Here is a 24,666-nt window from a genome sequence, read left to right as displayed (position 1 = left end):
TGGTCCTTCATCAGATCTGTTCTGGATACGGCCTGGTTCCGGTGGACAGCAGTAAACCTCGGGATAGACAGAGAGACTAATATTAGCGTAGACGCCGTCCTTCTTATGATGTACCAAGTACATCAGGGTTACGGGAAGTGTTCCCGGTCCCGGCTGTTCTAAACTATGCAGCCTAATTATATAAGTCTATAATGTGTTATGTGTATGCTAGGCTGAAGAGATGTGTTTTTAATCTAGATTTGAACTGATTCTGATTTAATATTGTATCAGAATCTCAGCAGATCTTCGCTGCTGTAAAACATCACCCTCATTAGTCCGTTGTTCCGATACGGTTATGCGGACCACACGATGGCCTACCCCTAACCCCGCCCCTAAACCTACCCATCACTGGGGTTAAGACCAATCATACGATGGCCTACCCCTAACCCCGCCCCTAAACCTACCCGTCACTGGGGTTAAGACCAATCAGGGATGACTATACGGACTATACGGGACTAAAAGACACACGTATGGTCCGGATAACCGTATAGTACCGTTGTTCCTTAGATTTCCCAAATCCACTCCATCCTCCAGTGCAGAAGCACAGTCGATAAACATGTTTTGACCGATTTATAAGCCTTTTTAAATGTATGACCAGTAAAATGTCCTCACTAGTCGGTTGTCATTATATTTGACCATCACAAGTATAGCAACACACACACATAACCGATCGCCATCTACGCCATCAGTGTAAATTATCATGACTCACTCATCCATATTGCCATGTTCAACGTGGCCATATAGGCATCGCTGAATTATTATAAATAAATAGAAATATATACAAAGTGTTATGTAGCCCATTGAATCATTCTCAGACTAAATGCTGATAATAATTAAACCGCATAGGAGAGAATTGTCAGAAGACACATATCTTTGCACAAAAGAAGACAATGGTCCAAGATAATTACCAAAGCAATGTTTTAAGTTTTAAAACTTAAAACATTGTCCCCTCTCCACCAGTAAGCTGGTATGTGGTGGGTGTTCTGGTGCAATATGGCTGCCGTCGCATCATCCAGGTGATGCTGCACATTGGTGGTAGTTGAGGAGATTCCCCCTGTCAAAAGCACTTTGAGTACCCAGAAAAGCGCGATATAAATGTAACGAATTATTATTAAGTGTGAAAATATAACAAAAGTAACACAGTAACTCAAAAAGAATGGACTTGAGATAATCGGGCCTTCACTTTAAGCTTTTGTTTTGTGACGAGTAATTTTTGAAGAGTGACTGTTTCATCTCACAGCAAGACACAACGTGCAGAAGTGAAATGCATTGATCTAACAGCATCTAAAATGTATGGCATTGCAAGGGGAAGGAGTATAGTGAGAAGTGTCTGGTCTTACCCCTTTTCCACCAGAATGGTTCATGTCCTGGAGCCAGAGCCTGTTCTCGGCCAGTCACAAGCCTGTCGCGTGTTTTTTATATCACAGACTTGATCAACGCTGCCAGTACTACGTGTAGTTAACTTGACTATAAGCAGTTTAAAATCAATCAGGTTGCATGCATGTTCTGTTTTGCTGTTCACACAGTGCCGGGAGTGATTCTAGTGTACGGCAGCTCGCATAAACTCCCTGTACTCTCATCTTGCCTTTTTTTGGAGGTATATTGTTATCGGTGGTAGTAAATTTCTTATATAGGGATGAATAAGTGCTAAAGTAGTGTAAGAAATTTCTTAATAAATATGTCATGAAATCACACTCATGACACTCCCATGTCCCACTCCCATGGTCAAAATGCTCAGTCGACAAGTATTTCACCCGAACTTAACACTTTTGAGCACCTGTGGGGGATTTTGTAGAGACAAGGTCATCCTCCAAGAGGTAAACAGAAAACTTGTTGTTAACTTGTACACTCAATGCCAAGAACGGTCATAGCCTAACTTTAACTTTATTGTCCCCCATGGGGAAATTCTTTTCCACAGTACTGCTCTTGTTTGACACACAGCATACACAATATAATACAAATGAACGTAATACCATAATAAAAAATAATAAAAAATATATATATAAAAAAATATACGTAAAGTTATGGAGGACAGAACTATATATAAGTAGAATACAAAAAACTAAAAACTAAATGTTGAACAGATTAATCCAAGATACTGTTTTTTACATTCTTTGTATCTTGTACAGAAATGTATCACTCCGTTAAATTAAATGCATACAGACAAGTTCACTCAATTATTTTCTAATGATTTTATTTATCAGAGGAACACAGTCATCTAGAATTATCATGTCATCATCACTATCTTCAAGGGGAACAGAGGCGTCCATAAAACAGAATGACATTGGAGGGATTATGTCGGATGAAGAAAAGGAACGGGTGGTCTGCAATAAAGGTTTTTGGGGGAGAGGATCGTCCTGCGCATCCAAAAACAGCGATGACAACAGTGGCTGCAGCCGCTTCGGTTCCTTTCTCATTTACTTCAACAAAGGCTTTGTGGATCACCTCCGACACCACCAGGTCGTTGTTGGAGGACATGCCTGAAAGGTTCACCTTCTCCTCGTCAAAAAGATCCTCCATTCCCATGCTGATCAGAAGACTCTTCATGTCATAAGTTTCCTCCATCTTAAATTTGGGCAGAGACACTTGAACTTCCCGTAGGATCATCTTGCTGGGTTTGGTCCACTCCATGAGCTTCTCGTAGGTAAGTGCCTTTTCAAGCTGGATAATAAAGTGAGATATTGTTAATGTGTGTCTATTTGCATAAAGTGAAGTCTGTTTGTACAGCATCAATGATGTGACGATAATTTTTTTGTGTTTGGATCGTCCAATGGAGTCATGGAGACAGTAACTTTATTTATTCACAGGCCCAAACTGAGCAAAAATATGTAATTTGGTGCAGATGCTAAAATTTAAATGGCCAAAAGGCAAGATCAAACTCTGATACAGTATTTTGTAATCTAAATCATTGAGATCTTTATAACAGTATAGCAGAAGACATAACATACATATAATATCGATTGTCACTCTATATCTGCTAACAACATGTCTTAGTAAGATTTACTTAGTAAGTAACATATAGTGCAACGCGACACAATGATGATTGAGATGGACAAATAAATGCTCATCAAAAGCTTGATAAACCAGTAAAGCTAAATTGCTTCAGTCCAGTAAGTGTTCATCCAAATTATTTAAAAGTTATATCTAAATATTAGTAAAGATTCACAGTAAAAACACACGTGAAGCACGAGCGAAGGTAGACGTCTTTACAAAAAGACTTGCTAAAAATAAATAAAAATGATCTTTGCTGTCTCACCTTCTGAAGGCCGGTGGTGTCGTCTTCCATCTCGTTTGGAAGGATGATCAACATACTGAGATTCTTCCCGACATACGGCAGCTCCAGAACCAGACTGTTCATCTCAGGGATGAAGGCCAGAGGAAACTGTGTTGTTTGATGCATCATCTTCACTGGTTTAGTTTGAATCTGCCAAACATCAATGGAAACACTTTATAACTGCTCTTTTCGTGACTGTCGAAAATATTTTTTAAAAGCATGAAATCTCACCTTGTTCAGTTTAAACTGCCCATCTCTGGTGGCTTCCTTTGTGAATTTCTTCTCCCAGTCTCCTTTGAAGTAGATGGCGTTCACCAAGACTAGATTCGTCCTCTCATTGACAACTCCCTGTGGCACCAAGTCCTTGATCTTCTCTAAAATACAAATACAAAGTTCTGGCATGAAACTCTAGATGGCGCAGGCTAATAGGTCCTTTAACTCACCTGTTCATAATCACATCGCTATCTATAGGGCGCAGCTGATTGGTTCCTGCCGTATCAGTAGCCAATGAGCTTTTTGCTCAACCTTTGTGTCTTACTTGCTCACAGCAGCGTGTTGTGTGTGTATGACAGTAGCTAGTCTCGTACTTGCTCTGCCGCAGCAATAAAAGCAACAGCGTAGCAGATCTATTCCACCAAGACCAAAAATACCACGTTGTCATATCCATTACCATGCTAATCACTCCGAGAGTTGTCATGACAGAAATGGACATTGTCCACTTTGAGCTGGGATTTGAATTGATTCTCATAGGTCTAAATTAATTGATCGAATCTCTAAATTATGTTTTAACAAAGTTCGGGAGAAGCATGTTCAGATAATCTACTCAATCAGCGTGAGAGGAGGCTTATATATAGAGCCGACTTATATAGCTTATATATTACCTCTATTCCACGACAGACTCAGTTTCTCCAGCGTCCCTCCTCCACCACAACTCCTCACTCTTGATTATTCCCATCCCAGCCAGAGATGGGTGCGAGTGCTCTGGGTTTGGGCAAATGAATGAGCTGACAGCCCTGTCCTTAGACAGCATGCCAAATACGCATATTTATATACTATACTATATCTGATTATATGTAAGGGTACAAACTTATGAAGACTATATTGTTAACTAAGTATAAATCAAAAGTCTCGAAGTTCTTATGGAAATTTAAACTTAACAGCCACATAAAAAAAAGTGCATTAAAGTCAAAACTTTAACCCCCAAAGAACTAAATAGCTCAACTCAATATCTCATAAAGCTGAACATGGTTAACAAGCAGCAACTTAAAAAGCAGCAAAAAACACAGAGAATTATTTGTAGAATAAGTTTATGCTGGATTTCACCTTGTGTTTTTTTCTCCACCCATTTGTTGATGTTGACGCGAGCAATCTCTGATTTGTTCATGAAGTCCACCTTCTCCAGTCCGGCTTCATAGTAGCTTTTTGCGTCCTTGAGGAATTTCTGTTACATAGCAAACCGATTGAGGAGCAAACGCTATTAGAGCTGAGAACATTTCCAGAACATTGTCCTTTAATAACAAAACCAAATTTAGGATTATTTGGTTCAAGTCTTACCTCAACAAACTGGTAGGATTGCTCTCCGTAGAGGCGGTTGGCAAGACTCAACGCATACGGGACTCCTGGCTTGTTCAGCTCACTCATGAACTTGTTGAAGCTGGAATGTATTTGATCCACTGAGTCATGATGTCCTGGAGTCGCGGCATCGGGTTTGAGAGGGTTTTTAAAGCCCAAGACCTGCACAGCATTATTGTGGGTAGAATGAATAAAGATAACCTCACTATTCTGATGAATTCAGGATATAGTAAAATACAGCATATAATAGTTTAAAATACTGAACATGATGATGCATCAAACACACACCCTAAATACACATTTTGAATTCTGAACTACTGGTCATAAAACAAACTACATGAGTGTGAGATCACCTTAGTCATCTGAGCTGCGGTGTTTCCTCTTGCACCGAGCGACACCATGGCCAGAGCCGAGGAGATGCTGACAGGAGAGTAGAACACATTTCCTGATGCGTTTCCTCCGCTGATCTTCTTGAACAGGTCGAGGGAGAACTGTGTGTTTGCAGCAGACAAATGCTCCATTTTCACAAGCTGAGCAAGAAATAGCAGTATTTTTATCAACAGCAGATTTGAATGTCTTCTTCATCATGACACACAATCTGTTTTAATCAAATGTTATTACTGTGTTGGTTACCATTTAAATTGCATACATAAAAGTATCTCTAAAAGTATTACCTAGAGTAGTCTGCAGAAATGATGAAGTTTCCCAGCGTGTCTGAGGAGAATTAATCGACAGTTACGGATGTCCTTCTAATATTGCCACACCCTAAAACTCCCTTGTTTTTAGCCAATCAGGAAATCAGCTTGTAACATTCCCTGTAATTACTCAACTGATGTTTGTGGATGTTTATCAGTTGGAAGTAGGTGTCACTGTGATACTTTTACAAAACAATAATGATCCTTTTCACCACACACCCAAAGTACAAATGCTTGTCTAAACAACGTTTGAGTTACAATTATTAGCACTTCATTTAGTGATCATCACCTGTAGTCTTTACTAAGGTGTTCGTGTCAGTTGGTTATGTAAAACAAGGTCATGTGTTGTGTATCATGAAATACCTTTTCATATGTGATATAAATATTACCCAGGTTTAATAATTAATGTGATTTTGTATTTATTTAGGCTTGGTAATATGTGTAATATATATGATAAAGATAACATTTCAAAATAGACTTGACTAGAAACAGAAGTAGAAACACACATGGACGGAACAATAACCGACAAAAGACTGAAACAATCAGGGAGTAAATGTACATGTGGGTTGTGTCCCGAAAACTGATAAATGCTGCCTTCGGAGGACACATCCCAAGGTCGGAAGGCCTTTTAGCCGGTTAGTTTCACTTCCTGTCTCCTGAGATCCCTTCATCTGATCGATTTTTGAAGGCAGCATAGATGTATCGTTCATCACTTTTGATATCCCAGAATCCCATGCTTTCCAGTCTGTGACAGTTGAGCTAGAATAATAAAGATGGCGTCGGAAAGTTGCGGCTGGTCGTCAGTTTGTGTGTAAATGTAAATTTTGTATCAATGTTTTCCACTTATGATGTCATTTCTAGTGAGAAATGACTATTGTAGTCATTAAATATTCGTTTTCACCAAAGCTCGCTCTATTTTGATGTAGATCATTAAATCGTAACACCAACTCAGAAGTCTATCCGAAATCAGTTTCGTGAGGTACCTTCGTAAGCAAACGCTGCCTGCAAAGTCATTGCCTGATAGGGAAGAGAGGCAACAAGTCAGCTTCCTATGTTTTCGGATGCAGTCAAGGTAAATTAGGGAACTAAAGAGGAATAGCTGGACAAAAATTAACTAATCATTAACCATAGAAACTAACGAGAACTCATACAGACTACATACGACAGGAACAACTAAACAGAGGTGCAAATGATCGCTGTTTAGTCCCCCAGAACACAATGGTCCAAGATAATGACCAAAGCAAAGTTTCAAATCTGAAAATATAGCAAAAGTTACCCAGAAACTCCAAAAGAATGGACTTGTGACAAAGTCCCTGAAACAATCAGGCCTTCACTCTAATTATGTAATAATAAAAATGTAAGACTTCACTCACTTATGTCATATTGTAGTGTTTATTATAAATGATTTATCTGTGCATTATTTAAAAAAAAATGTATGTGCCCTTATAAACTTTAATCAAAAAAATTAACCTTACCTCTCCCCTTGCAACGACTTCTCTTGTCTTCCTGTCATGTGCTATGGCACGAGGGCGAGGCTACAGTATCTTTTCCACCCCTCCTCTCCAGAAACCTCTCAGTGAAAAGATCGCAGCAATTAGCAATCGGCAACATGGTGGTTAGGTGACCTTTTGGTTGTGCTACTCCTCAAGGTATCTGCCCTATCCACAAAAAACCCGGTCTTTGTGCTCGGTGGCTTGAATTCCTACACTTTGAAGAAGGAGGAATACCGTCGAATTCGCGTCTGTGTGCAAGGCATTTTGTTGAAGAATGTTTAAAGAATTTGAGAGGGTGTGAAATGAGTTTAGTCCAAGTTCTACATTTGACAGACACAGTTGTCCTATCTATGTACACAGTTGGGGCATCAACGAATGTGAAGGTTAGTAAAACTAATTAACTTGCTAACTAGAGAGAATCGTGTAACTTTTTTAGATGGATGTTCCGAAATGCTGCTTTTTGTATGTCGATGAATGCCCCTCATTGTTATGACAGTTGTTATGGCAGGTCAATAACTACATTTAGAAATATATTTTTACCATTCGGACACGACGAGATGCTCTCGAGGGTGAACTTGACCATTAGCTGCCTCGTCTTGGTCCCACTCTCTGTTCACGGGAAGCAGTTGTTCGAATAAATATGGGTTGATTCTGTCCGTAAAATTTAGCTGCAGTTGATCGTCCTCGTTCTCGTCGTTGTTGTCGGGCTCCTCAATAAAAAAATCATACATGGGAGGGTGCTGGCGGTGAGTCCGGTGGAGAGTAATCCTCCACAACTGAGTTCAAACTGACATTCAGATCTGCCTCCATATTGTTAGCAACACCCAACTTCCAACGATCCAATCTATACCCGATGGCCGAAATGAAGCCCCGCTTATTTCAGAAGCCGTTTCACTCAGATTTACGTCACAACAGGGGAAAAAAGGATAATCGCAACTTCCATTTCATGCCGACTTTAAGTTTTCATCTCACACTGCAAGACGCAATGTGCAGAAGTTGAATGCATTGATCTAACAGTATCTAAAATGTATAAAATTGCAAGGGGGAGGAGAACAGTGAGAAGTGTCTGGTCTCCGCTTACTTCTTTTCCACCAGAATGATTGGCGTTCTGGAGCCAGAGCCTGTTCTCAGGCCTGTCGCGTGTTTCCACAGACTTGACCAACGAACGTTGACGTAACGCTATCAGTGCTACGTGTTGTTAACCTGACTATAACAGTTTAAAATCTAATAGTTGTGTGCATGTTCTGTTTTGCTGTTCACACAGCGATTAATTCTAGTGTACGGCAGCTTGCATAAACTCCCGGTACTCTCATCTATTCGGAGATATATGGTTATTTTTCAGTAATAGTACATTTCTTATATTTCGTGAATAAGTGCTGAAGTAGTGGGAGAGTTTTTCTTAATAAATATGTCATGAATTCACACACCATTGAATTTATGTAGGCTAATACCAAATCTTTTTTCAACATGATAATAACACTATACATTCTCTCATGGTTAAAATGCTTCAGTCGACAAGTATGTCACCCGACCTCAAAACTTTTGAGCACCTGTGGGGGATTTTGTAGAGACAAGGTCATCATCCAAAAGGTAAACAGAATAGATGTGAAAATTTGTTGTGAACTTGTACACTCAATGTCAAGAAAATTATGGAGGACAGAACTAATATATAAGTAGCATACAAAAAAAACTAAATGTTGAACAGATTAATCCAAAATATTTTTTTTTACGTTCTTTGAATCTTGTACAGAACTGTATCAAGATTATTAAATGACTCAGTGAAAGTAAATGCATACAGACAATTTCACTCAATTACTGTATTTGCTAATGATTTTATTCAGAGAAACACAGTCATCTAGAATTATCACTTCATCATCACTATCTTCACTGTAAAAAATGTGGCTGCGATTAGTTATAACAACTTAAAATTTGTTGAGATAACTTAAATATCCAACTAAACTAAACTAAACTTAATATTTTAAGTCAAGCATGAACACATACTTTTTAAAGTTAAAACAATGTTGGATTTTAAGTTATGATTAATAATAATTAAATAATTAAAAAATATATATAAAGTGTTATGTAGCCCATTCCATCTACTCAGACTAAATGCTGACAATAATTGAACCGCATAGGAGAGAATTGTTCTCATTTCTTTGCACAAAAGAAGACAATGGTCCAAGCAGTGGTGGGCCGTCAGGGCCAGCAAGGCCTTCTCTGCTGGCCTAAACACTATCAGAATCACTGACTTGCACTTTAATATAATTTTTTTATGAATGAGTATTAAATTATTCCCAATAGTCCGTTATCTTAATTTCATAGCTTTTCTCTTGGTTGCGCTGCTTCCAGTGGTGTATATTTATTTTAGCGCTTTTATCCAATCATATTTCAGTCATCAAGTGTTGCCAGGGTCATATATATCTGCCTCAAGGCCTTCAGAATGGCCTCTGGATGGTCAGAGCGCGTATTATTACTGGTAGTCAGAGCTAGCTGACCGTATCTAGTAGTGAACTGTGTAAACTAAAATATATAACGTTACCTGTAGATTTAATAGTTTTTCAACCCACAAATTAATGTTTCTTTCCTTCCTCGACCACCAGCAGGTTCAAACCTACCGGAAAAAATCCCTTATTCAGCTTACGCAGAGTCACGGAACTCTATCGATCTGTCCCGGGTAACGTTAAGTTAAAAACAGAACTGACTGCAATGTAGCAGGGCGGCTTTTGAAGGCAAAAGTCGCGCTGATCTCATTGATATCGTTCAAAAATCTGTGTGAGAGCTTGCGTCAGCTGTACATATCGTCATGTTTAGCGGTGACTGTCCCTGTGTGCTGTGTGTCCACTGCTTCTGTCGAGCAGACACTCTCAGCGTTAAAGCTAATTAAAACTTATGCCAGAAATACGACGGGACAGACTGGACTTTCAGCACATTAGCCTCGATGGCGATAGAAAAGGTTGTTGGGACTGAAAAGCACAGACAACCTGTACAACCAAGTAATTTAAGTATTTTTGAGGAAAGAAATTAGGATGGATTATGCCCCTGTTTTTGTCCGTGCTGAATAAGATTTTCTTCCTATTTTTTCTTGTAAATTTATGATCGAAACACCTTCTTTTTTTCAAACATTATTAGGCCTACTATTGTAACCATTGAAGGATAAGACAAGGGAGGATCTTATAATCGGAACGCAAGAACCACTGAACACTAAGCCGAATTCACTCGCTCGTTTCTCTACCCGGCCTTTCCCGAACTCACCGCATTAACCCTATAACTGCCGGTGCAAAATAAAAACAGGAATTTCACATAGAGAGTATGTGCGTGCGCTGCTACACTATTAAAAGTTATTAATTCAGGTTGGACATCACTGAAGGCCTAGGTGTGAAATGCACGGCCCGCCACTGGGTCCAAGATATGTCATGAATTCACACACCATATTGTGATAGGCTAATACAAAATCCATTTCAACATGACTATAACTCTATATATTCTCCCACTCCCATGGTCAAAATCCTTAAATCGACAAGTATTTTACCCGAACTTAACACTTTTGAGAGCCTGTGGGGGATTTTGTAGAGACAAGGTCATCATCCAAGAGGTAAACAGAAAATATTTGAAAACTTGTACACTTAATGCCAAGAACGGTCATAGCCTATACGTACAGTTATGGAGGACTATATATATAACTATATATAAGTAGAATGCAAAAATTTTTTTTTAAATGTTGAACAGATTAATCCAAGATACAGTTTTTTACATTCTTTGTATCTTGTACAGAACTGTATCAAGACTCCGTTAAAGTAAATGCATACAGACAAGTTCACTCAATTATTTTCTAATGATTTTTATTTATCAGAGGAACAGTCATCTAGAATTATCATGTCATCATCACTATCTTCAAGGAGAACAGAGGCGTCCATAAAACAGAATGACATTGGAGGGATTATGTCGGATGAAGAAAAGGAACGGGTGGTCTGCAATAAAGGTTTTTGGGAGAGAGGATCGGCTTGCGCAACCAATAACGACGAAAAAAGTGGCTGCAGCCGCTTCGGTTCCTTTCTCATTTACTTCAACAAAGGCTTTGTGGATCACCTTCGACACCACCAGGTCGTTGTTGGAGGACATGCCTGACAGGTTTGCATTCTTCTCGTCAAACACATCCTCCATTCCCATGCTGATCAGAAGACTCTTCATGTCATAAGTTTCCTCCATCTTAAATTTGGGCAGAGAGACTTGAACTTCCTGTAGGATCATCTTGCTGGGTTTGGTCCACTCCATGAGCTTCTCGTAGGTAAGTGCCTTTTCAAGCTGGATAATAAAGTGAGGCATGTTAATGTGTGTCTATTTGCATAAACTTGGGTCTGTTTGTACAGCATCAATGATGTGACATTTATTTATTTTTTGTTTTTGGATCGGCCAATGGAGACAGTAACTTTATTTATTCACAGGCCCAAACTGAGCAAAAATATGTAATTTGGTGCAGATGCTGAAATTTAAATGGCCAAAAGGCAAGATCAAACTCTGATATTTTTTAATCTAAATCATTGAGATCTTTATAACAGTATAGCAGAGGACATAACATACATATAATATCGATTGTCACTCTATATCTGCTAACAATATGTCTTAGTAAGATTTACTTAGTAAATACATATAGTGCAACGCAATACAATGATGATTGAGATGGACAAATAAATGCTCATCAAAAGCTTGATAAACCAGTAAAGCTAAATTGCTTCAGTCCAGTAAGTGTTCATCAAAATTATTTAAAAGTTATATATAAATATTAGTAAAGATTCACAGTAAAAACACATGTGAAGCACAAACAAAGGTAGGCATCTTTACAAAAAGCCTTACTTGCTAAAAATAAATAAAAGCGATCTGTGCTGTCTCACCTTCTGAAGGCCGGTGGTGTCGTCTTCCATCTTATTAGGAAGGATGATCAACATACTGAGATTCTTCCCGACATACGGCAGCTCCAGAACCTGACTGTTGATCTCTGGGATGAAGGCCAGAGGAAACTGTGTTGTTTGATGCATCATCTTCACAGGCTTATTTTGAATCTGCCAAACATCAATGGAAACACTTTATAACTGCTCTTTTCGTGACTGTCGAATTTTTTTTTAAAAAGCATGAAATCTCACCTTGTTCAGTTTAAACTGCCCATCTCTGGTGTCTTCCTTTGTAAATTTCTTCTCCCAGTCTCCTTTGAAGTAGATGGCGTTCACCAAGACTAGTCTCGTCATCTCATCGACGACTCCTTGTGGCACCAAGTCCTTGATCTTCTCTAAAATACAAATACAAAGTTCTGGCATTAAACTCTAGATGGCGCAGGCTAATTCTTCTACTCACCTGTTCATAATCACATCGCTATCTATAGGGCGCAGCTGATTGGTTTCTGCCGTATAAGTAGCCAATGAGCTTTTTGCTCAACTTTGTGTCTTACTTGCTCACAGCAGCGTGTTGTGTGTGTATGGCAGTAGCAAGTGCCGCTTACTCTGCAGCAGCAATAAAAGCAACAGCAGCAACAGCTTAGCAGATCTATTCCACCAAGACCAAAAATACCACATTGTCACATCCATTACCATGCCAATCGCTCAGAGAGTTGTCATGACAGAAATGGACATTGTCCACTTTGAGCAGGGATTTGAATTGATTCTCATAGGTCTAAATTAGTTGATTGAATCTCTAAATTATGTTTTATTAACAAAGTTTGGGAGAAGCACGAAGCGCGAGAGGAGGCTTTATATATAGAGCCGGCTTACCTCTGTTCCACGACAGACTCAGTTTCTCCAGCGCCCCTCCTCCACCACAACTCCTCACTCTTGATTATTCCCATCCCAGCCAGAGATGGGTGCGAGTGCTCTGGGTTTGGGCAAATTAATGAGCTGACAGCCCTGTCCTTAGAAAGCATGCCAAATACGCATATTTATATACTATACTATATCTGATTATATGTAAGGGTGAACTTATGAAGACTATATTGTTAACTAAGTATAAATCAAAAGTCTCAAAGTTAACGGCAAACGGCAAACTTAACGGCCACATAAAAAAGTGCATCAAAGTCAAAACTTTAACCTCCAAAGAACTAAATAGCTCAACTCAATATCTCATAAAGCTGAACATCGTCCTTAAAAAAACATTTTGCGGAACTTAAAAAGCAGCAAAAACACAGAGAATTATTTGTAGAATAAGTTTATGCTGGATTTCACCTTGTGTTTTTTCCTCCACCCATTTGTTGATGTCGACACGAGCAGCCTCTGATTTGTTCTTGAAGTCCACCTTCTCCAGTCCGGCTTCATAGTATCTTTTTGTGTCCTTGAGGAATTTCTGTAACAGAGCAAACCGATTGAGGTGGAAATGATATTAAAGTTGAAAACATTTCCAGAAACTTGTTCTTTAATAACAAAACCAAACTTAGGATTATTTGGTTCGAGTCTTACCTTGACAAACTGGTAGGATTGCTCTCCGTAGAGGCGGTTGGCAAGACTCAACATATATGGGACTCCTGGTTTGTTCAGCTTACTCATTAACTTGTTGAAGCTGGAATGAATTTTGTCCATTGAATCATGATGTCCTGGAGTCGCAGCATCAGGTTTGAGAGGGTTTTTAAAGCCCAAGACCTGCACAGCATTATTGTGGGTAGAATTAATAAAGATAACCTCACTATTCTGTTAAATTCTGCATATAGTAAAATACAGCATATAATAGTTTAAAATACTGAACATGATGATGCATCAAACACACACATATAGCCTAAAAATACAGAATTTTGAATTCTGAACTACTGGTCATAAAACATACTACAGAAGTGTGAGATCACCTTAATCATCTGAGCCGATGTGTTTCCTCTTGCACCGAGCGACACCATGGCCAGAGCCGAGGAGATGCTGACAGGAGAGTAGAACACATTTCCTGATGCGTTTCCTTCGCTGATCTTCTTGAACAGGTCGAGGGAGAACTGTGTGTTTGCAGCAGACAAATGCTCCATTTTCACAAGCTGAGCAAGAAATAGCAGTAGTTTTATCAACAGCAGATTTGAATCTTCTTTATCATGACACACAATCTGTTTTAATCAAATGTTACTGTGTCGGCTACCATTTAAATTGCATACATAAAAGTATCTCTAAAAGCATTACCTGGAGTAGTCGGTAGAAATGATGAAGTTTCCCAGCGTGTCTGAGGTGAATGAATCGACAGTTATGGGTGTCCTTCTAATATTGCCTCACCCTAAATCGTCATGGCTTTAAGCCAACCAGGAAATCAGTTTGTAATCAGTTTCGTGAGGTAACTTCGTGAGCAAACGCTGCCTGCAAAGTAATTGCCTGATAGGGAAGCAAGGCAACAAGTCAGCCTCCTATGTTTTCGGATGCAGTCAGAGTAAATGAGGGAACTAAAGAGGAATAGCTGCACAGAAGAAGACAATGGTCCAAGATAATGACCAAAGCAATGTTTCAAGTCTGAAAATATAGCAAAAGTAACCCAGAAACTCAAAAAGAATGGACTTATGACAAAGTCCCTGAAACAATCAGGCCTTCACTCTAAAGTCGCCATGAAATCAAAATTGAAAAGTTAAATTTTTTATGTAATGTTGTAGTGTTTATTATAAATGATTTATCTGTGCATTATTTAAAAAAAAATTAATGTGCCCTTATAAACTTTAATCAAAAACATCAACCTTCCCTCTCCCCTTGAAACGACTTCTCTTGTCTTCCTGTCATGTGCTATGGCACGAGGGCGAGGCTACAGTATCTTTTCCACCCCTCCTCTCCAGAAACATGTCAGTGAAAAGATCGCAGCAATTAGCAATCGGCAACATGGTGGTTAGGTGACTTTTTGGTTGCGCTACTCCTTGTGCAAGGTATCTGCCCTATTCACAAAAAACCCGGTCTGCGTGCTCGGTGGCTTGAATTCCTACACTTTGAAGAAGGAGGAATACCGTCGAATTCGCGTCTGTGTGCACGGCATTTTGTTGAAGAATGTTTAAAGAATTTGAGAGGGTGTAAAATGAGTTTAGTCCAAGTTCTACATTTGACAGACACAGTTGTCCTATCTATGTACACAGTTGGGCATCAACGAATGTGAAGGTTAGTAAAACTAATTAACTTGCTAACTAGAGAGAATCGTGTAACTTTTTTAGATGGATGTTCCGAAATGCTGCTTTTTGTATGTCGATGAATGCCCCTCATTGTTATGACAGTTGTTATGGCAGGTCAATAACTACATTTAGAAATACATTTTTACCATTCGGACACGACGAGATGCTCTCGAGGGTGAACTTGACCATTAGCTGCCTCGTCTTGGTCCCTCTCTCTGTTCACGGGAAGCAGTTGTTCGAATAAATATGGGTTGATTCTGTCCGTAAAATTTAGCTGCAGTTGATCGTCCACGTTCTCGTCGTTGTTGTCGGGCTCCTCAATAAAAAAATCATACATGGGAGGGTGCTGGCGGTGAGTCCGGTGGAGAGTAATCCTCCACAACTGAGTTCAAACTGACATTCAGATCTGCCTCCATATAGTTAGCAACACCCAACTTCCAACGATCCAATCTATACCCGATGGCCGAAATGAAGCCCCGCCCTTTTTTTTTCTCATTTCAGAAGCCGTTTCACTCAGATTTACGTCACAACAGGGAAAAAAAGGATAATCGCAACTTCCGTTTCATGCCGACTTTAAGTTTTCATCTCACACTGCAAGATGCAACGTGCAGAAGTGAAATGCATTGATCATCTAAAATATATAAAATTGCAAGGGGGAGGAGAACAGTGAGAAGTGTCTGGTCTCCGCTTACTTCTTTTCCACCAGAATGATTGGCGTTCTGGAGCCAGAGCCTGTTCTCAGGCCTGTCGCGTGTTTCCACAGACTTGACCAACGAACGTTGACGTAACGCTATCAGTGCTACGTGTTGTTAACCTGACTATAACAGTTTAAAATCTAATAGTTGTGTGCATGTTCTGTTTTGCTGATCACACAGCGATTAATTCTAGTGTACGGCAGCTTGCATAAACTCCCGGTACTCTCATCTATTCGGAGATATATGGTTATTTTTCAGTAATAGTACATTTCTTATAAAGGCATGAATAAGTGCTGAAGTAGTGGGAGAGTTTTTCTTAATAAATATGTCATGAATTCAAACACCATTGAATTTATGTAGGCTAATACAAAATCTTTTTTCAACATGATAATAACACTCTCATGGTTAAAATTCTTCAGTCGACAAATATTTCACCCGACCTCAAAACTTTTGAGCACCTGTGGGGGATTTTGTAGAGACAAGGTCATCATCCAAAAGGTAAACAGAATAGATGTGAAAATTTGTTGTGAACTTGTACACTCAATGTCAAAAAAATTATGGAGGACAGAACTATATATAAGTAGCATACAAAAAAACTAAATTTTGAACAGATTAATCCAAAATAATTTTTATTACGTTCTTTGTATCTTGTACAGAACTGTATCAAGATTATTAAATGACTCTGTGAAAGTAAATGCATACAGACAATTTCACTCAATTACTGTATTTGCTAATGATTTTATTCAGAGAAACACAGTCATCTAGAATTATCACTTCATCATCACTATCTTCACTGTTAAAAATGTGGCTGCGATTAGTTATAACAACTTAAAATTTGTTGAGATAACTTAAATATCCAACTAAACTAAACTGAACTAAACTAAACGTAATATTTTAAGTCAAGCATGAACACAATGTTGGATTTTAAGTTATGATTAATAATCGCAGCAATTTTTTTTACAGTGTTCAAGGAGAACAGAGGCGTCCATAAAACAGAATGACATTGGAGGAATTATGTCGGATGAAGAAAAGGAACGGGTGGTCTGCAATAAAGGTTTTTGGGGGAGAGGATCGCATTGCGCATCCCAAAGACATGATGACGGCGGTGGCTGCCGCCGCTTCGGTTCCTTTCTCGTTGACTTCAACAAAGGCTTTGTGGATCACCTTCGACACCACCAGGTCGTTGTTGGAGGACATGCCCGAAAGGTTCACCTTCTTCCTGTCAAAAACATCCTCCATTCCCATGCTGATCAGAAGACTCTTCATGTCATAAGTTTCCTCCATCTTAAATTTGGGCAGAGACACTTGAACCTCCTGTAGGATCATCTTGCTGGGTTTGGTCCACTCCATGAGCTTCTCGTAGGTCAGTGCCTTTTCAAGCTGCATAATAAAGTAAGATATTGTTAATGTGTGTCTATTTGTATAAACTGGAGTCTGTTTGTACAGCATCAATGATGTGATGATTTTTTCTTTGTGTTTGGATCGGCCATTTCATTCAAACAAAATGCATGTCATGTAGACAGTAACTTGATTATATACGAATTTATTGACAGGCTAAGCAAAAATATGTAATTTGGTGCAGATGCTGCAATTTATTAGCCTGGCTCCGCCCTCCTATGTACATCCGCTCAATTTTCATTTTTCCTTCAGTACTACGTCTGGGTTTGCGGTGTATTCTTTGGTTTTCTCCGGTCAATTTTTTACCAGTCCAATCAGCGAACAGAGGGAGTGTCTGAGAACGATGACGCTGAGGTCGTGCGCTAGTTTGTGTTGAAGTTTCGTCACGACCAAACGTTAGCGATTGGTTATGGCATATCCTGAGCGGCTCTGGGCAGATCCAATAGTTTTAAACTTCAACAGAGGACCCGCCTTCAAGGAAGTTAACGCTTGTCAATGGAGAGAGGCCAGAATCTCTGTACAGATGAAATGTATGCGAGTCTAGAACCAGGCTAGCAATTTATATGGCCAAAAGACAAAATTTAATTCTGATAGCTTGTACTGTAAATCAATGAAATCTTTATAACAGTATAGCAGACGACATAAAATACATATAATATCAGTAGTCCCTCTATATCTGCCAATAATATGTCTTAGTAAGATGATACTTAAGTGCTTAGTTTTATGATCAAAGCTCTGTAGTTTTAAAACATATAATGCAATGCAATACAATGAGGATTGAGATGAACAAATAAACACTCATCAAAAGCCTGATAGATCATATTTTATACTAAAATATGATTTTTCCAAAAATATATATTAAACCTAAGTTGCTTCAGTCGAGTAAGTCTTCATCAAAATAATTTTAAAGTTATTCTTATGTGTACTTTATAAATATCAGAAACGATTTCACAGTAAAAACAAGTGAAGCACGAGTGAAGGTGGACATCTTTACAAAAGGACCTTTTACCTGCAAAAACAAAAAAACCCGATCAATCTGTGCTGTCTCACCTTCTGAAGGCCAGTGGTGTCGTCTTCCATCTCGTTAGGAAGGATGATCAACATACTGAGATTCTTGCCATCATACGGCAGCTCCAGAACCTGACTGTTGATCTCAGGGATGAAGGCCAGAGGAAACTTCTCCTTTTGATGCATCATCTTCACTGGTTTAGTTTTAATCTGCCAAACATCAATGGAGACACTTTATAACTGCTCTTTTTGTGACTGTCAAAAAAAAAAAAAAAAAAAAAAAAAAAATATATATATATATATATATATATATTATATATATATATATATATATATATTTATACCATGGTCTGGGTGAATACTCGATTCTGATTGGCTGCAGGGTGTCCGTTAAAAAGTGATAGAGGACACCTAAATAAACTGTCAGGCGTAACCAAGGAAACCAAGTTATTGTTTGTAACTTGTAACTTTAGATTTCGATTTTAAAACTAATTAAAATATAAACTAATGTTTTAAAAATGTGTTATTTGGCAAGTGACCATGGTATAAGCGGGTTAATGCCCTTCGAGGTGTCCATTGTCAGGTTTTAATGGACTTCGGCGGAGGCAACCGTCCTCCGCTGCGCGTCGCCCGGTTCACACCTCGCTGTCGTCCATTAAAACCTGACAATGGACACCTCGTCGGGCATTAACCCTTACATATATATATATTAAAAAGAAGCATGAAATCCCACCTTGTTCAGTTTAAACTGCCCATCTCTGGTGGCTTCTTTTTTGAATTTCTCCTCCCAGTCTCCTTTGAAGTAGATGGCGTTCACCAAGACTAGTCTCGTCATCTCATCGACGACTCCCTTTGGCACCAAGTCCTTGATCTTCTCTAAAATACAAATACAAAGTTCTAGCATGAAACTCTACATGGTGCAGTCTAATAGGTCCTTTAACTCACCTGATCATAATCACATCGCTATCTATAGGGCGCAGCTGATTGGTTCCTGCCGTATCAGTAGCCAATGAGCTCTCTGCTCAACCATCAAATCCTTGGGTAACATTTGCCTTAGCAGTGCAGTGCGCTTTCAGAAACCCTCCACCTTCCCCAGCTCCACCTGTATTGATCTGCTACGGGTAATTCACTATATTTTACAGCAGTAGCATGTCTTACTTGCTCACAGCAGCGTGTTGGGTGTGTATGGCAGTAGCAAGTCCCGTACTTGCTCTGCCGCAGCAATAAAAGCAAAAGCGTAGCAGATCTATTCCACCAAGACCAAACATAAAACATTGTCATACCCATTACCATGCTAATCACTCCGAGAGTTGTCATGACAGAAATGGACATTGTCCACTTTGAGCAGGGATTTGAATCGATTCTCTTTGGCCTAAATTAGTTGATTGAATCTCTAAATTATGTTTTATTAACAAAGTTCGGGAGAAGCACGAAGCGCAAGAGGAGGCTTTATATATAGAGCCGGCTTACCTCTGTTCCACGACAGACTCAGTTTCTCCAGCGTCCCTCCTCCACCACAACTCCTCACTCTTGATTATTCCCATCCCAGCCAGAGATGGGTGCGAGTGCTCTGGGTTTGGGCAAATTAACGAGCTCGGAGCCTTGTCCCGACAGCACGCCAAATACGCATGTTTATACTATATCTTATTATATGTAATTGTAAACTTGTGAACACTGTCTTGTTGACTAAGTATAAAACAAGACAAAAAACGATTAAATTGTTTGTCTCAAAGTTCTTATGGAAATGTAAACTTTACGGCCAAATAAAAAGTGTATTGAAGTTCAAACTTTAACCTCCAAAAAAACGAAATAGCTCAATAACTCAATATCTCATAAAGCTGAACGTGGTCCTTAAAAAAACATTTTGCTGAACTTGAGAATTATTTGTAGAATACGTTTATGCATGATTTCACCTTGTGTTTTTGTCTCCACCCATTTGTTGATGTTGACACGAGCCGCCTCTGATTTGTTCTTGAAGTCCACCTTCTCCAGTCCGGCTTCATAGTAGCTTTTTGCATCATTGAGGAATTTCTGTAATAAAGCAAACCGATTGAGGTGGAAGTGATATTAGAGTTGAGAACATTTCCAGAAACTTGTCCTTTAATAACAAAAGCAAACTTATTATTTGGTTTGAGTCTTACCTCGACAAACTGGTAGGATTGCTCTCCGTAGAGGCGGTTGGCAAGACTCAACACATACGGGACTCCTGGTTTGTTCAGCTCACTCATGAACTTGTTAAAGCTGGAATGTATTTGGTCCACTGAATCATGATGTCCTGGAGTCGCGGCAGCGGGTTTTAGAGGGGTTTTAAAGCCCAAGACCTGCACAGCATTATTGTGGGTAGAATTAATAAAGATAACCCCACTATTCTGTTAAATTCAGCATATAGTAAAATACAGCATATAATAGTTTAAAATACTGAACATGATGATGCATCAAACACACACACATATAGCCTAAATATACATTTTGAATTCTGAACAACTGGTCATAAAACAAACTACAGAAGTGTGAGATCACCTTAGTCATCTGAGCCGATGTGTTTCCTCTTGCACCGAGCGACACCATGGCCAGAGCCGAGGAGATGCTGACAGGAGAGTAGAACACATTTCCTGATGCGTTTCCTCCGCTGATCTTCTTGAACAGGTCGAGGGAGAACTGTGTGTTTGCAGCAGACAAATGCTCCATTTTCACAAGCTGAGCAAGAAATAGCAGTAGTTTTATCAACAGCAGATTCTGAAGGTCTTCTTCATCACGACACACAATCTGTTTTAATCAAATGTTATTACTGTGTTGGTTACCATTTAAATTGCATACATAAAAGTATCTCTAAAAGTAATTACCTAGTAGTCTGCAGGAATGATGAAGTTTCCCAGCGTGTCTGAGGTGAATGAATTGAAAGTTATGGGTGTTCTTCTAATGCCACACCCTAAAACGCCCTGGTTTTAAGCCAATCAGGACATCAGCTTGTAACATTCCATGTAATAACTCAACAGACTTAAACTGAGTGATTCATTCTGAATTGTTTATCATAAGTAAAAAAATAAAAAAAATAAAACTGTGTGTTGCTGAAGAAAGTAACCTGAACACAAGAAAGATAAATTCTAATTGTATTAATCATAATGTATTTACAACTTAATAATGGATTAACTGATGACAGTTGGAAGTAGGTGTCACTGTGAGACTTTTTTTTATTACAAAACAATAAAAACATAATAAAAATAATGATCCTCATCACCAGTCACCACACACCCAAAGTACAAATGCTTGTCTAAACAACGTTTGAGTTACAATTATTAGCACTTAATTTAGTGATCATGATCTGTGATTTTACTTAGGGGTTCGTTTCAGTTGGTTATGTAAAACGTACTCGGTTACTTACTAACTTCTCTCTAGAGAGGGAACGAGTACTGCGTAATATCTTACGCTAGGGGAAAAACTCTTTTCCACAAGATATTAAAGCCAAAAATTATCCTTAATTTTGAAATAATGCAAAACGTGTTGCGGCAAGACGGCTCGCGCGCCTATTGGCTGTCCTGCGGCAACTGCAGCAGCCTATCGAGAGAGGCCTCTCGTGACGTCAGATCCAATGGGGGCGCTTCGCGCCCACTACGTCACGTCCCGCTGAAACAGGCGTGGCCTAGGCCTATAAATATAGCTCGACAGGTTGATATACTCTAATTTTCATCGCCGAAGCCAACCAGAGCCATATGCAGTACTCGTTCCCTCTCTAGAGAGAACCGAGGTTACGTCAGTAACTGAGTACGTTATCTTACGAGAGTACTCTCGCACTGCGTAATATCTTACGCTAAGGGAACACAGTGAAAAAAAAACGTGCGTGCTGAGATCCAACACCAAAGTCCCAAGGGCAGCTGCCGGGACTCATATAGTGCATGATCACCAGGGACTCGCAGAGAGTCCGGGAAGCGGCGCTCAATCAGTTTCAGTATTCTGAGCCGATAGCATCGAGGCAGACAGTACTGATTTATTTGACCGAAAGCAGCTCAGCCTGCAAGGCGGGAACCTCTAGGTTATAAAACCTTATAAATGTAGACGGGGAGGCCCAGCCTGCCGCTATACAGATATCTTGCAAGGCAATCCCACTGGACCAAGCCCACGACGAGGCCATGCCTCTTGTGGAGTGCGCTCTGACACCTAACGGGCACTGCAGGCCCTTAGAGGCGTAAGATAGCACAATAGCATCAACTATCCATCTGGATAGACTCTGTTTCGACGCAGCTAGTCCCTTAGTACTCCCGCCGAACGAAACAAAGAGCTGCTCCGTCTGTCTGAAGACAGTCGAGCGAGACACATTAAGCTCTTAATGCCGTGACCGGGCAAAGGAAGCTTGCGCCGGCAGGGCAGACAGGGAAATCACCTGTGCCCTAAACGGTGTGTTGAGGGATTTAGGAACGTACCCGTGCCTTGGTTTGAGTATGACTTTCGAGTCATTTGGCCTAAATTCCATACACGTCGCGCTTACTGAGAGCGCTTGCAAGTCCCCTATACGCTTTACCGAAGCGAGAGCCAGAAGAAACACTGTCTTGAAAGACAGGTGTCTGATATCTATTTATTGGATTGGCTCGAACAGGGCACCTTTCATGGCTTCCAAAACCGTAGAAAGGTCCCACATGGGGACTGAGGGAGGTCTGGGAGGATTCAGCCTCTTAGCTCCTCTGAGGAAGCAGATGACCAGATCATTCCTTCCAAGTGACTGGCCAGGCGTCGATTTAGTAAACGCTGCTATGGCTGCCACATAAACCTTGAGCGTGGATAGGGTTCTGCCTTTATCCAGTAGCTCTTGTAGGAAGGAGAGAACCTCCGTCACCCCACAGTCTGGGGGTGATGTGCCACGAGCTGTGCACCAGCTAGAAAACACAGACCATTTCGAGGAATAGAGCCGTCTAGTAGACGGGGCCCTAGCCTGCGTGATCGTGTTTAACACTCCCACCGGGAGGTTAGCGGGTACCCGTTGATGGCCCACACATGTAGGGCCCAAAGCTCTGGGTGAGGATGCCAGATCGAGCCCTTTGCCTGAGAGAGGAGGTCCCTCCTCACTGGTATTAGCCATGGGGCAGTGCTTGTCAGCTGCATCAGAACTGGGAACCAGGCCTGGTTTCTCCAGAACAGAGCCACAAGGAGCACTGAGCATTTGTCCTCCCTGATTCGCTCTAATACCTGAGACCATGGGCATCTACTCACAGTGAGGGCATCCGCCGTCAGTGAGCGCGAGAGCTGCGTGATCCTCACCCAGGCAGGAAACGCAGATGACATGGCGGTCCCCGTCGCTGAGTGGGGTTCGACACAAGCCACAGAAGGTACGAGGCATCTTGAAAAAGATGCTTGGCTCTTTTAGGATGAGAGTGTGAGTCGCAGCGGCAAGCACACACTCTAGTAGAGAAAAAGGATATAATACGCCGGTTAGCGTAGCAGGAACGGCGACTGAAGGTGGCGAGTTGTCAACCAGTGGCTTCAGATGCAAAGGCTCGTCCCGCAGAAGGCTTTTTCAGACGGCGCGGCTTCTTCCTCTCAGGATCCAGCGATGCGAGAGCTTCGCTTGAAGAGATGAAAATCAGAGTATATCAGCCTGTCGAGCTATATTTATAGGCCTAGGCCACGCCTGTTTCGGCGGGACATGACGTAGTGGGCACGAAGCGCCCCCATTGGATCTCATGTCACGAGAGGCCTCTCTCGATAGGCTGCTGCAGTTGCCGCAGGACAGCCAATAGGCGCGCGAGCTGTCTTGCCAATGTCAGCATGCTGCCGCAGCGCGTTTTGCATTATTTCAAAATTAAGGATAATTTTTGGCTTCAATTACTTGTGGAAAAGAGTTTTCCCCCTAGCGGAATAAATTACGCAGTACGAGAGTACTCTCGTAAGAGAACCAGGTCATGTTTTGTGCATATCTGTATCATGAAATACCTTCATATGTGATATAATTATATAATATAAATATAACCCAAGTGTAATCAGCCCAATCTCATCCCAAGGCGTCATATACTGACGCTTTTGACATATCGTCTACATCCAACGCACATGGCACCCTTTAGCATCAATATGAGACGCAGATAGATATGGGCCAGAAGGCGCCTCCTAGCGGTCTAACCCTAACCCTACCCCAGACCTAAACCCAACCATAACCGAACAAAGCTCTGTGCATGTCAAATTGACGCTATAGGGTGCCATGTGCGTTGGATGTAGACGAAATGTCAAAACTGTCAGTATATGACGCCCTAGAACTGAGAATGCGTTGAATAATTTATGTGATTATGTATTTATTTATTTATTAGGCTAGGTAATATATGTATGATAGATAGATAGATAGATAGATAGATAGATAGATAGATAGATAGATAGATAGATAGATAGATAGATAGATAGATAGATAGATAGATAGATA

At 40.3% G+C, this 24,666-nt stretch overlaps 3 protein-coding genes across 8 annotated transcripts in view; all 3 read right to left on the bottom strand.

Annotated features, from left to right (window-relative positions):
• Positions 1-1,906: 1,906 nt before the first annotated feature.
• On the bottom strand, positions 1,907-6,351 carry LOC307005326 (leukocyte elastase inhibitor-like). 2 transcript variants are annotated; one of them, XM_079625372.1, is made up of 7 exons: positions 5,560-6,351; positions 5,239-5,415; positions 4,868-5,047; positions 4,637-4,754; positions 3,545-3,687; positions 3,296-3,463; positions 1,907-2,700 (listed from the first exon to the last, which is right to left on the bottom strand). In XM_079625372.1, the coding sequence occupies exons 2-7, from the start codon at positions 5,404-5,406 to the stop codon at positions 2,287-2,289; spliced, it is 1,191 nt and encodes a 396-aa protein (XP_079481498.1). In that variant the 5' UTR covers positions 5,407-5,415; positions 5,560-6,351; the 3' UTR covers positions 1,907-2,286. The 2 variants fall into 2 exon arrangements, with proteins under 2 accessions (XP_079481498.1, XP_079481499.1); XM_079625373.1 differs by having other exon boundaries at positions 1,909-2,700; positions 5,239-5,376; positions 5,560-5,601.
• Positions 6,352-8,882: 2,531 nt separating this feature from the next.
• Positions 8,883-24,666, bottom strand: part of LOC307005314 (leukocyte elastase inhibitor-like) — a 31,098-nt gene continuing 15,314 nt past the window's right edge. Inside the window, exons 1-8 of one of the 3 annotated variants that reach the window (XM_079625355.1) lie at positions 14,207-14,307; positions 13,891-14,067; positions 13,511-13,690; positions 13,280-13,397; positions 12,212-12,354; positions 11,963-12,130; positions 10,960-11,375; positions 8,883-8,951 (exon numbers count right to left, since the gene is read on the bottom strand). In XM_079625355.1, the coding sequence (XP_079481481.1) occupies positions 10,965-11,375; positions 11,963-12,130; positions 12,212-12,354; positions 13,280-13,397; positions 13,511-13,690; positions 13,891-14,058 (1,188 nt within the window). In that variant the 5' untranslated portion in view covers positions 14,059-14,067; positions 14,207-14,307 and the 3' untranslated portion in view covers positions 8,883-8,951; positions 10,960-10,964. Of the gene's footprint in view, positions 8,952-10,792; positions 11,376-11,962; positions 12,131-12,211; positions 12,355-13,279; positions 13,398-13,510; positions 13,691-13,890; positions 14,068-14,206; positions 14,308-24,666 lie in introns of those variants that run through there. The other 2 variants (XM_079625354.1, XM_079625356.1) reach the window with 2 other exon arrangements.
• LOC307005325 (leukocyte elastase inhibitor-like) lies at positions 16,462-21,184 on the bottom strand. Of its 3 annotated transcripts, none has more exons than XM_079625369.1 (7): positions 21,110-21,184; positions 20,787-20,963; positions 20,408-20,587; positions 20,180-20,297; positions 19,000-19,142; positions 18,309-18,476; positions 16,462-17,240 (listed from the first exon to the last, which is right to left on the bottom strand). In XM_079625369.1, the coding sequence occupies exons 2-7, from the start codon at positions 20,952-20,954 to the stop codon at positions 16,827-16,829; spliced, it is 1,191 nt and encodes a 396-aa protein (XP_079481495.1). In that variant the 5' UTR covers positions 20,955-20,963; positions 21,110-21,184; the 3' UTR covers positions 16,462-16,826. The 3 variants fall into 3 exon arrangements, with proteins under 3 accessions (XP_079481495.1, XP_079481496.1, XP_079481497.1); XM_079625370.1 differs by having other exon boundaries at positions 20,787-21,032; positions 21,110-21,158; XM_079625371.1 differs by having other exon boundaries at positions 20,787-20,924; positions 21,110-21,145.

The sequence above is a fragment of the Phoxinus phoxinus genome (assembly GCF_949152265.1).
Source record: "Phoxinus phoxinus genome assembly, chromosome: 10".
Classification (NCBI taxonomy): Eukaryota; Metazoa; Chordata; class Actinopteri; order Cypriniformes; family Leuciscidae; genus Phoxinus; species Phoxinus phoxinus.
This window is presented reverse-complemented; position numbering and strand designations above follow the sequence as displayed.